Source organism: Podarcis raffonei, chromosome 3 (genome assembly GCF_027172205.1).
Source record: "Podarcis raffonei isolate rPodRaf1 chromosome 3, rPodRaf1.pri, whole genome shotgun sequence".
Taxonomy (NCBI): Eukaryota; Metazoa; Chordata; class Lepidosauria; order Squamata; family Lacertidae; genus Podarcis; species Podarcis raffonei.
The window spans coordinates 3,293,321-3,306,619 of record NC_070604.1 but is presented as its reverse complement, the minus strand read 5'-3'; the positions used below and the strand labels follow the sequence as shown (position 1 = coordinate 3,306,619).

The 13,299-nt window shown below is 41.4% G+C and overlaps 1 protein-coding gene across 8 annotated transcripts in view; it reads left to right on the top strand.

Moving 5' to 3' along the window:
* EHBP1 (EH domain binding protein 1) overlaps positions 1-13,299 on the top strand; it is a 292,232-nt gene that overhangs the window by 67,388 nt on the left and 211,545 nt on the right. For all 8 annotated transcript variants that reach the window (XM_053380363.1, XM_053380362.1, XM_053380361.1 and 5 more), the window contains 2 exons: positions 2,713-2,808; positions 8,054-8,107. In XM_053380363.1, coding sequence (XP_053236338.1) covers positions 2,713-2,808; positions 8,054-8,107 — 150 coding nt within the window. The remainder of the gene's footprint in view (positions 1-2,712; positions 2,809-8,053; positions 8,108-13,299) is intronic.

The following is a 13,299-nucleotide window of genomic DNA, read 5'->3' as shown; positions in this document are numbered from 1 at the left end:
TTTCCCCAGTATTTGATAATGTACTGCTCAGGTGTTCCATTTTTTGATATCTTCTCTCTAACAGCAAACTCAGGTGGCTGAGTGCCTATAAGTTTGGAAACTAAACATTGTGGTAAGAATTCACTTCTACACCACCTTGTTCATTATCCAGGTGAGGGACCACCTTTTAAATAAACCACCAAACCAAGGAATTTTTTTAAGTCCAGCATCCAGATTAGGGACCCGGTGTTTATTATAGCTAGTGCAATAGGACAGAGCTCACTCAACTCAACTTGCCAGTTAAGAAGGTCTGCCCCAAGGCACTTCAGAGCAAAAGCTTATATACAACACACAAAGAGTCATAAAACATTCTTAAACATAAAGCATCCCCTTTACATGTGTCAAGAAAGGTCACAGGTCATTGGATAGAAAACATGTATGGTGGTCTTCCTGCTATCCTCTTCCCCCGCTATCACCTTGGGGTTGACCAGAAGTGCCTAGGCCTTTTGCCCGTTTTAGGTATCAGATGTCCCACGTTGCCCTGGCAACCTAGCCTATCTTTCAGGGAACTTCCAAGGGTTTCTGATTAACACTCTGGTGCTAATTCATAACTGACATAGGAAAACATCCTGCCATTTGTGCCACTTTCAGGGTCAGATAAGGAGGGATGTAATCCAGCGTAGGAAGGAGAGACTCAAAAATGCAGAAGACACAAAAATCAAGCCTAATACATTCCAAAAGGTTAAATGCAATTAAAGTGAAACATTGAAATATTATTGAAATCAAAAATATACACCTGGGGTCTCTAATTCTTATATCAACATGACTTCTGCATACTTGGGCAATGCACAGTACACAGTAGTACATACACCTGTCAATTTAAAGCAAATTATATATTTTTAAAAATAGCTGCCTGACTGGAGCATCTGAGCTTAACTTATGGCAGTGGTGACCAAACTTGGCCCTCCAGCTGTTTTTGGACTATGACTCCCATCATCCCTAGCTAACAGGACCAGTGGTCAGGAATGATGGGAATTGTAGTTCCAAAACAACTGGAAGGCCAAGTTTGGCCACCACTGCCTTATAGTACGTTGACGGTAGTTCACCCTGGAGAGAAGGGGGTTCTTCAGCATGGGGTAGTCAACATGGGATCTTCCAGATGTTAGGGACGGAAGCTCCCATCTGTCCCAGTTGGCCAATGATCAGGGATTATTGGAATTATTGGAATTATAGTCCAAGACATCTGGAGGGCACCATATTGGCTAGCCCTGTCTACAAAACTAAAATTCAGGCAGGCTGCTTATTATACCAAACAAGCTGAGAGCAGCAGAGGCACAGAATTTTGCATGTCCTATATGGAGGGCAGAGAAAAAGGGGCAACTGACCTGCTCACCCATTGTGACACCTTAGAGCAAGTATCTTTGGGGGTGATTATGATTTGAGTTAATTTCTCCAGAACTCTTCTTCCTACCCCTGCCTCTCATGCTGCATAATATAAAATACTTAGGTTTGGGGCAGTTTCTTAGCACTATATAGGAAAGCTGGGGAGGGCCAATGGTGCGGAGAGGAATGGCGATGTTTATTGCTTCCCGCTTCTGAACCCCAAGGCCTGAACAACAAAAGGGTTCTATTCCCAAACAGCACATTTCCTTCAGGTGCTTGGTTTACACTGCAAAATTGTGTTGCAAATCCCACTTGTCTTGGCTAATAGCCATTGAAAAGGTATCTTCCATGAATTTGTCTACAACAAGGCTCAGCAGTTGGGTACATTTGAAAATGTGCTGGGGTGGCAGTGCCAAAAAGCTGCTCTGGGGATCATGATAAAACACAAAACTTTGTGCTTCTCATGTGAAATCAGCCATGCTCTGCTGGTTCTACTTATGGAGATCATACAAATTGATTTTGCACACAAACAGCCTGAGCATTTATCAGTTCCAGGAAAAATATTCAAGGTAGCCACACGGCACTTGCTCTCATTTCACAGAAATCACTTTGAAGGTAATTACCGTATTTTTCGCTCTATAAGATGAACCAGACCACAAGATGCACCTAGTTTTTGGAGGAGGAAAACAAGAAAAAAAATATTCTGAATCTCAGAAGCCAGAACAGCAAGAGGGATCGCTGCGCAGTGAAAGTAGCAATCCCTCTTGCTGTTCTGGCTTCTGGGATAGCTGCACAGCCTGCATTCGCTCCATAAGACGCACACACATTCCCCCTTACTTTTTAGGAGGGGAAAAGTGAGTTTTATAGAGCAAAAAATACTGTACACATTTTTGCTCTATAACTTTCTTTGTAAGAAGGCTAGATGCTTTCTTTTACATGAAAGCTCAGAGTCTGGGGCACCTGCCCAATGGCACCAGAGGAAGACTTTTGGTGACCCCTGGTCTATACATTTGAAGGTGGAGGTTGTGGAGGAAAGGAATTTGGGGTAGTTAAGTTAGTCACAACATTAGTCTGGGAGCAGAACAGGAAAATGCTCCCAGCCTCAGCCTAGCCATCAGACAATTCATGAACGAAGCCTCTGAACAAAAAGTATTCAACCAAATCAGCATTGTGTCTTTTCCAACACTTTCAAGAAAATTAAAATATTGAGGGAGAGAATCCTTCTCACCTTTTTGAAACCTGCAGTCTAGTACTGTGCATGTTGTTTCTGCATATATTTGGCTGAATTTGCCCTGTACATTAATCCATTTTTTTTTCCAATTGCTTTTTTCCTCCCCAATGTTTCTTCAGGCGCATAGCTGGCAGCCAGGAATAAAAAATCCATATCGTGGTGTTGTTGTGTGGCCTGTTCCTGAAAACATTGAAATCACTGTGACACTTTTCAAGGTAACTATGTTGTTTTAGCTTGTCTTTAATTGTTCCAATTTCATAGATTTAATAATAAACAGGAAATGCTATGAACATCTGATTCTACATTTTCTACTGTTGCCTTCACTAAGACTGCAGTCCTAACCAAGCTTTCTTGCAGGTATGCACCATTGAAAGAATGAAAAAACCTTTGGTCAAAATTCAACATAACACTATGGCAATTGTTCCACCTGTTCAAACATTTAAGCTTGCAAGGTGAAATGGCCCTCCCTTTCACCCCGCTGTGTGCTATACTGGGGGACATGGGAGATGAGTTAAGAAAATCCCGTTGCACAAGCAGACGTCCTTTGCACAGACTTCCACTAGTGGGGCTCATTAGTTGAAGCCAGCCCTATACAGTGGTACCTCAGGATGCGAACGGGATCCGTTCCAGAGCCCCGTTCGCATCCTGAACAGAACGTAAGACGCCCATGCGTGTGACATCATTTTGACCGTCTGCACATGTGCGAGTGGCAAAACCCAGAAGTAACACACTCTGTTACTTCCAGGTCGCTGCGGAGCGCAACCCGAAAATACTTACCCTGAAGTGTATTTATCCCGAGGTATGACTGTATTTCCAAATAAATGGTTTTAGGATTTAGCCCCGAACCTTCTGTTACCAACAGAGATGAAGTGATCAGGCTGAAATCCCATGCGTGTTAATTTGGGAGTAACCATTTAGCTCCATGGAGCTTACTTCTGAGTAGATATGTATGGGATTGAACGGCATGTTAGTTATTCCAGTATGAAACTAGATCACATCCTTGCAGCATGATCCTATATGTTTACTCAGGAGTCAGCGCCACTGAGCTTTTGGTATTTACTTCCCAGAAAATGCGCATATGATTGCAGCCTTCAGTTGTTATCACATTGGTAAAGCTGGTAGACATTAGCTAACCTTTCCTGTTTTCAAAAAGTTCAAGCTATGTGCATTTCTAAACTATATAATCTATACACTTTCCATGTAATAAAATGTCAGGCACCAGCAAAAGGACTGCTCCTTTAAATATTATCTCTCACGTTCCTTCTGAAATGCTACACCATCTGTTATCAGGTATCTTTATGGAGAGTTACTGCTTATTGGGTTTAAAACACTAACATGATGATGTCATATTCTTAGACTGCAGTTCCCAACACAATCTGCATTTAGAGACATCCAAATTGCTGTCCGGGACATGGGTGGCGCTGTGGTGTAAACCACAGGGCCTTGGGCTTGCCGATCGGAAGGTTGGAGGTTTGAATCCCCGCAACGGGGTCAGACCTCACCTGGAGTACTGTGTCCAGTTCTGGGTGCCACAGTTCAAGAAGGACACTGACAAACTGGAACGTGTCCAGAGGAGGGCAACCAAAATGGTCAAAGGCCTGGAAACGATGCCTTATGAGGAACGGCTAAGGGAGCTGGGCATGTTTAGCCTGGAGAAGAGGAGGCCAAGGGGTGATATGATAGCCATGTTCAAATATATAAAAGGATGTCACATAGAGGAGGGAGAAAGGTTGTTTTCTGCTGCTCCAGAGAAGCGGACACAGAGCAATGGATCCAAACTGCAGGAAAGAAGATTCCACCTAAACATTAGGAAGAACTTCCTGACAGTAAGAGCTGTTTGACAGTGGAATTTGCTGCCAAGGAGTGTGGTGGAGTCTGCTTCTTTGGAGGTCTTTAAGCAGAGGCTTGACAACCATATGTCAGGAGTGCTCTGATGGTGTTTCCTGCTTGGCAGGGGGTTGGACTCGATGGCCCTTGTGGTCTCTTCCAATTCTATGATTTATGATTCTATGATTCTATGAACTCCCGTTGCTCGGTCCCAGCTCCTGCCAACCTAGCAGTTCAAAGTGCAAGTAGATAAATAGGTACCGCTCTGGCGGGAAGGTAAACGGCGTTTCTGTGCGCTGCTCTGGTTCTCCAGAAGCGGCTTAGTCATGCTGGCCACATGACCTGGAATTCGCGACTGGACTTTGGTAATATTATGTAAATTGTAGTTAAACTAAACATTAAGCTGTTTTATTTCTACTTCACACCGTACTGGAGTTGTTATCATACAGGAGAATTGTAGCTTTACTGAGAAAGACTAAACTGGTTACAAGCAGCCATACCTTAAAAGTATGTGTGTAGACAATTGCTTAAAAAGAGCATTGGTTGCCTTGTCCTCCCTGAGTAGTACCCTTGTCTTGGCAGTGCCCCTTCAGGCTGCAGGTGGGAGCTAATTTGGTAAAATGATCTGGCACACAGACACAAATCCTACTTATAGAAAACTAACATATCAGGGAGAAAGCTAAGTTGAAAATCCTCTCACATACTTATGAAGAATATTGTTGTATTCAGGGTCGTGTGAGCGCCCTCGTCTTAGCCCTTTGAATTGATGAAACCTAGACACAGCACAGGTATATCACCTCAGTAAGAACTAGGCCATTGGTGCATCTGGGGTTGAAGGAAGAAAGTGCTGCAGTGAGGCAGGTGCCTCTGCAAGGTCATGGTTTATGATCTCTGTTACCATCATCACCATCAGCAGCATCACCACCATTACAATTTATTACCTGCTTTCACCCTGAGGTCTCAGGGTGAATTACAACACTAGCAGAGGGATACTTCTTGCATCACATATGCAAGACTGCACCCCTGGTTCCAGATTCATCAAAGTAACTACCAGTCAACTCTTGTCAAATTGGAAGAGTGAGAGATGTGCCCCCATTAATACCACACAGAAAAACAATTAAAGCCATCGTATTCTCCTGACGCTACCCCTCTGTGTTAGAAAGATGAAGGCTACTATGGCAGCTAGGGACCGTTGTGTCCAAGTGACTGACTGGCTTTGCTGAACAATTCCCCACAGGAAGAGAGAAGCAAATGTCTGCACTGTAGTTTTAGTGACAGTGATGAAAATGGCCCTGTATTCCAGCAGCAACTGTTTGCACTGGTTACAACTCAAGATCACAGCTGAGCTGCCGGCTTATTATCTGTGTTGGCAACAAATGCTGAGAGATTATAACTAATCCAGAGCTATATAGGAATCTGAGATAAAGGCTTGATTCTATTTGTAAAGCAGCAATCTGAAATAGTAGCATAGGTGAAGAATAGGAACTAAGATAGACAAGCCATGTGTTTTCAGAAGTGATACAGATTGTAGTGTGTCTGAATCTGTAAGTGGCTGTTGAAATGGTGTTGCTGGTAGGATTAGAGGGTAAGTCTGGGCTTCAGTTACTAATGAGAATGTTAAGTATAGCCTCTTAGCATTCACCAGTGGATACTTGAAAACCTGCTACTTAAAAGCTTAGGCAATCAGTCAATGGGCTGAATATCTTGCATGATATAGAGGCAGGCCACTGTATCTTTAGAAAATGTTCATACACATAGATGAAAATACAGCTCATCAGAATGGTGATGTACCACCCTCAGACATATTTGCAAATCCAAAATGACCTATCTGTTGTCCTCAAACATCTTACAGGTAAAAATTACCGTATTTTTTGCCCCATAGGACGCACCTAGTTTTTTGGGGGGGGAGAATAAAGAAAAAACATTTTATTTCCCCCCCCAGGCACGGGGCTGGCGTGGGGGAAGCCTGAGCTTCCCCCGACCCCAGCCCCCAGAACAGCCTGCTATCCGCAAGCCTAGGGAGCCGCGCCGGTCTCCCCAGGCTTGCGGAGAGATGCGCGAAGCCCAGGAGTGCTCTTTAGCGCGCCCCAGGCTTCGGAGTGCAGGCAGCTCTGCGCAACCCTCCGGAGCCTGGCGCGAAGCCAAAGGTTGCGCAGAGTTGCGCGCCACCCGGGAGTGCAGGGAGCTCTGCACGCCGGGCTCCCTAGGGTTGCGCAGGGCTTCGTGAAGCCTGGAGAGCAAGAGGGGTCGGTGCGCACCAACCCCTCTCGCTTTCCAGGCTTCAGCGAAAGCCTGTATTCGCCCCATAGGACGCACACACATTTCCCCTTCATTTTTGAAGGGGAAAAAGTGCGTCCTATAGGGCAAAAAATATGGTACCTGTAAAGTCTAGGCAGATTGGGCAAACTGAGAAGTAAGCTCCATTAAATTAAACAGATTTTACTCTCAAGCATGTGCAGGGCTGCAGCCCTTAACTGTTTGCTACCTGAATCTAGAAATCCAGTAACACTTTCAACTTAGAGAAGGAGTGTTGTACTTGTGATATTAAGAACTACGTAAGTACGTTTCAGAGCACAATTCAATGTGTTGGTATTAACCTTTAAAGCCCTAAATCGCCTCAACCCTGTATACCGGATGGAGCTTCTCCACTCCCATCGTTCAGCCCGGACACTGAGGTCCAGCTCCAAGGGCCTTCTGGCGGTTCCTTCACTGTGAGAAGTAAAGGTATAGGGAACCAGGCAGAGGGCCTTCTCAGTAGTGGCGCCTGCCCTGTGATGCCATCAACTTATGTGTGTTTCTAGCTAGGCTGCCTGTCTTGTGACCTGGGGGTACTGTACTTCAGTGTTTCTGTTCATACCTAGACAACCATTTCCAGAGATTGGTGCAAGAACACAAAATGAGTAGGAAAATGAGAGTACCCCGAACATTTTTTAGAAAATAAGCACTGGATACAACAGACACGGGATTCCAGCTTGTCCCCAATGCTGTTTAGCACCTACACAAAACAATTGAGTAGGATTATCAGAAGATTTGTAGTTTTGAGTCTCTAGTTTCATTTCTTTCATCAGTTGATACGTTGAAGGTGCTGAATTGATTTCTGGATCAGTGATGGAGTGAATATGGACTGATAAACTAAAATAAGTCCTGGAAAGACTGTGGTCTTGAGGAAACGCCAGTACCCCATGAGCCTTTCTGTTTGTTAAGATAGAAACCAAAGACCTTTCTATAGTTCTCCCACCTTCAGAGGTGAGGCAAGTAGCCATGGGGGGGGTGGCCTTTTGGGCTGTGCCACCTTTCCTGTGGAATGCCTGGCCCAGGAAGACTTGCACCTTCTCTGATATATATTTTTGGCACCAAGTGAGACCTTATCATTTCCTTAGACCTTTACATTTAGAATTTTCTGAATAAATGAAAATAAATTAAATAGAATAAATATCTGCCTCCTTTAAATGTCAAAATTTGATATATAATTAATATATAACATCAAAGCATAATCCTTACTTTGCTGTGCCACCTTTTCCATGGTTTATATTATGTGAAGAATAAATAAAAGAAAATACAAAATAGTGTTACTAGCAAGACTTTTTGTCTATCATTCGGAAATGAACTTAACATTGCATTTTTGTCTTCTAGGATCCCCATGCTGAGGAATTTGAAGACAAAGAGTGGACATTTGTCATAGAAAACGTAAGTGGGGAATTGTGTTTTTCTCAGTCCTGGCTTGTGGCTGTGTACAGACTGAACTGTCTGCAACTAACCAGGATAGGCACCTTCTAATTTTCACCCCTCGTGCATGGGAGAAGGTAGTGCTTGTCTCTCTCATGACCATGGTTTCCTGTTGCCATCTGAACTAAATCATATTAATGCATTACACTGGCTTATAAATGGATTGGGAGAAATTCAGTATTGTGCTAAGCTGATCTTCCATCAGTACAAACATTTCAGCTTGCCGGATAGACTGCCCCCCTCTCTCCCCGCTACATGCTGTTCTGGGGGTTCTCCTGACTCCCTCAATCCAATTGTAGGGGTGGGGGGAGACTGGGGAAAGCTGCATTGCACAAACTCCTTGTGCGGGGCTTTCACTGATGGGACTCATTAGTTGAATCCTGCTCAAATTATTTTAGCACTAATGCTAAAATTTTTATCAGTAGACTCAATTTATATAGACATTGCTGTCCATATGCATAGAGTTAAAAATATAATGTGATTTTTAAAATCTGTATTAAATTCATGCCTTCATTGTATTTTTGTTCCATTATCACTGAATTTACTGCACTGTGTAATTCAGTATAAAAAGCAGTATTTAAAGCAGTAAAAGAGAATGCGAATATAGTACTGCCTTCAAATAGATTTCCCAAGTTTTCTCAAAAGTTTTTCTTAAGGTTTATAGCACCACACAGTGGTCAGATAAGAAACATGCAACTTTTGATTTAGGAAAGTAAAAGCATTGCCGCTTTGCAGTATCTTAAGATTATTTTTTTACATTTCACATTGATATCTAATGGTTAAATGTCGAAATTTTCAAGTTACTTAACCCTTTCTCACCACCCATGCCATTTTCTCGGTGAAAATTACCCCCTTCAAACAGCTAATGGCAGAAAATAGTATCTGGCAGGGATTTTCAGTGGAAAAACAGAATGAAGGCAGGGGCCTTGGTCATGATCTGAACTGTGGACCTTCATGACTGTTGTGAGTTTTTAAAAAGATGTGACTCCCAATCACTGAATTCATATATAGTTAACGTGGTGTGTAGTTTGACCCTTTCAGTGTGATGAAGTGTAGCTATGCACAGAATAAAAAATATATATTTATCAACAGCATCTCTATATAAAAGTGCACAAAATAAGAGTATGTTTTGTGGAAGGTGCTATAATTCTTGACCAGTTTCGTATGTTGTGTTGCCTTCACATTAATTCTTGTAGCCATTCAGTGCTATTTATGTTTCTGTGTAAACAATTCAAGATGTTTGAATTGTCTTTGAGTTGTTTGGGATAGAGACTATTTTGGAGGAGGTCACCCCTTTAAACAGGCGGGTCATGTAGGGCATCAACGTTTCTTTGAATTTATTACAGAATTCTGCTGTAAAGCCATCCAGGCCTGGAGCTTTGTGTGATTTCAGGTTTTCGCGGACCGTCTCTATTTCCTCCAGGGTGATAGGACTGTCCATGAATTCTTGTTGGATGAATTCTGCATGGTCAGTCCTGCTAGGAAATTTCTGATTTCCTGCTCAGATGGGTTGTGGCGGGTATATAGAGTGGAGTAAAATTCAGAAAATTATGAGGTTGTTTCTTTGGTAGAGAGCATTATGTTACCATCTTTTATGGTGATGCAGTGTATTCTTGTTTTGAATGTTTTTTTACCTGCACCTGTTGTTACACCCAGACCAGAGATCATGATTTGTTCACGCCAAACATATTATGATTGGTAAGCCAAGAGCAAACCATGGACTGTGCTAGGGCAGGAGCAAATTGCAGATTTGCTGTGAAATGCACATATTACCAATGAAAACATTCAATTGTAAAGGGCTGCACTATGCTCTTGTTGCTGTTTTGTTTTCTGTAATAAACTGTTACAGATGACTGCTGCTCTGCAGTGGTCTTTCTAGGCCTTCATAATTTATAATTGCAATTAATTTTTAAATGTGATGTATTATTTTGCACCCAAAGAAAGCTTTAACTCTCAGTTGATAGCTGAAGTCAAATGTAACCCAACTGTGCTAGAAAAAAGTAGGTTTCCTTTATGTCTACCAATTGTTAGACTAAAATGTGTTATTTCCATTTGCTTGTGAGAAAGTAGCATGGAGGGTGGAAATACAATATTTTGTCTCTTTTCATGATGGACAAATTACTTATTTTTCTAAATGTCACTGTAAACTGCTTTAGGGCTCAGCAGTATCCCACAGATGTACAAAATCCTGGAACAAACTTGAATTTGTGACACAAAATATTTTTTCCATCATTTTGTTTTCAGAGTCCATGTTAAGCAATATTTTGCTTTTTGGATCTTTTTAACTCCAGTGAGATTTGCAAATGTTTGTTTGTTTGTTTATTACATTTATTTATAAAATAGTGGCTAAGCAGAAAAAGAGAATCCAAATTATGACTAAGCAGAAAGAGGGATTTGCCCCTGAAACTCAGAGCATAGCTTGGATAGTGATTGAGAAGGTTTACAGGGTTCTGGCTAAAATATAACTGTTACCCTTTTTCAGTAGTGCACAAAGTAGCTGGGGAACTAGTTAAGAAAAATTGAGCTCTTGTTAGCACATTGAGAACAGACACACTAGCATTCCTACAGAGTTTCTTGCCCATCACTCTGGAAGTGGCGGCAGCAGCAGCAGCAGTGTCAGTCTTCTAAAATATTTGACAGTTTTGTAAGCTTTATGTAGCAAAGGAAGGAAGGACAGATGCAGCGGTCTTGGATCACAAATCCAAGCCTGAGATCATCATTTATTAAATAATAATAAAAACACCTCTGCTTTCACATACACTTCCAAAGTCATGATCCTGTGGTGTCCAATGTTTATTCCATTCTCTTACATAGTAGCTCATGCCATTTAAATGCCTATATTGGTTGGAATGATTGTTCAATGAATCTCCTTAGCAGACGTGAGTCTCTGGGATGAGCCTAGAAATGTAGTCAGCTTGCCTGGAGCAGATATCAAGAAAAGGGGTAGGATTCATATCTGTGGTTGAAACAGTGACAAAAAAATGCCTCTGTGTCTTTCTTCATGCAGTTGCCAAGAGTGTTTGTGCATTTTGTTACAGGTCGCAACTCGTTATTGCATTGTTATAACTACATTGTTATTGTATTTTAAAAACTGTAGGGTCAGTTAGAATCTGCACACCGTTACTGTAGGTGCTACAAACTTTACAGTGGGGAATATTATTGACCCCGGCGAGCTATTTGAATCTGTATTGTTTTATTGAAAAAGGAAAGCTCTCAATATGTACAGTATTTTGCATTCTTGTTTTGTATTTTTCTGTTGTGAAACGCCCTGAGATCTTCAGATGAAGGGCAACATAAAAATTTAATAAATAAGTAAATAAATAATTTAGATGCCTTGCTTAGTATGACCCCCCTCTCCAAGATGTTCACATTTTTATGGCTTTCTTGGAGTACATTTGACTCCCAAATTGGATTGATAACTGTAATTATTGTGATTGATTAGGGATTATTTGTTAGTACCAATAGGTAATACAGCTCTTCAGTTTTTGGTTTCTGAATGGTGTCTGGTAGCTAGCTCTCTATAAACAAATGGTTATAGAGTGATTATATCTTATAAGATGGCAACCTTCTACCATAGTATCCTGTAATGCAGAGCTTTCCAAACTGTGTGCCAATGACACATTAGTGTGTCGACTGCAATGTGCCGCACAAATGATCTCCATGTTCCTCCTGAGGTTGGAAAGGGGTTAGTTTAACCACCTGCTTGCTAGTAAAGCTGAATTACGGTGTCATGAAATGATACATGTCTAAAAAGTGTCACCGACATGAAAAGTTTGGAAAGCTCTGCTGTAATAGAAAAGATTTTATAATGAGGACTGTCACCTTGTAGCATATGCCAAGTTATTTTAAAAAGAAATACAGAAGCTTCTCTATGCTTTCCCCCCCACTCTACCCCCTGCTCAAACCTCTGTATGATTTTTAAACTTAAAATAAAAAAGCCTTTTTAGAATTAAATGTCTGCATTTAATACATTTAGAGCAGCCAGCTTGTAGTTCAGACATGCTTTCCAGGCCCTCTAATTCCCCTGTCATATTGTGCTGTATGTGATTATGTGAACTGTGACTGTTTGCCTGTGTAAATTAGCTTGGGTCTCCTGGTCTAGATATAGCTCAGAATTAAATGCTGCTTTGTCAGCCATCTCACTCTTGTTCTGCTTTGAATTTAATAGAAAATCAGAAAAGTGTGTACAGTTTTTTAATACAGCATTTGCTTACATTAAATATTTAGCACTTTGTTCTAGTTCAGAAATCTTGGAGATTAGGTTTTTGGAGCAAAACTCATAGCACATCTTGTGTTGATTGGCTGATTTTTTTAAATAAAAAAAAAGTTAAGAGAGTGGCAGAATGCTTTCTTTTGAGTGTTGCAGTGGCTGGACCAGGTCTTGTGCACATGTGTTTCACAACTCTTAGTAGTTTCTTACACACCTTTTAAGTTCCGTGGGTGTTCAGAAAATGCAAGGAATGTCGGCTACAGAGAGGTTTCTCTCCCCCCACCCCACAAACACTGGAGCTCATGGCTGGCATGTGGTGACTTGTGTGGGCAGATGCTGCACAAGCTTTCTTAGACAATGTTACCGATTCATTTAATTCTGACTTTGAGTAAACCCTTAAATTCCCAACTAAAGTGAGTGAGTTGACAAATAGAGATAAATCACCCAGTGCAATAAATCTAAGCTGGTGCACTGGGAGCTTCCTGTTTTGACAGAAGTAAATCTGATTCTTACAGTCCCCTTGGTACTTGATTGGAAGCAATGCAACTTAAAGAAGCATCTCTGCAGTGTTGTCCTTGTACATATAATTATATGATTGGTAATGGTGACATTCTCACTAAGAAACATACACATTTTTTAATAGAGAAATGTTCATTTTGTAGGAACTTATAATTTAACTTTCCAGCATAGTTGTTAGCATCTGTCTATGGAAAGTACTAATGTAAATTGTTCTGTTAAAATAAATCAACCTCACCCCCCCCCAAAAAACAACAACCATTGAAGGATGTAAATATCCCTGGGCATGGCTATGCATCCCAGCCAGATGTGTGGGGTATAAATGTTGTTGTTGTTAAATCTGGACACTTATTTTAGTCACTTGGTAGCCCTTATGTGCAGAAAGGGTACAGATCATAAATATTAGTATATTTTAATATATTGAAAT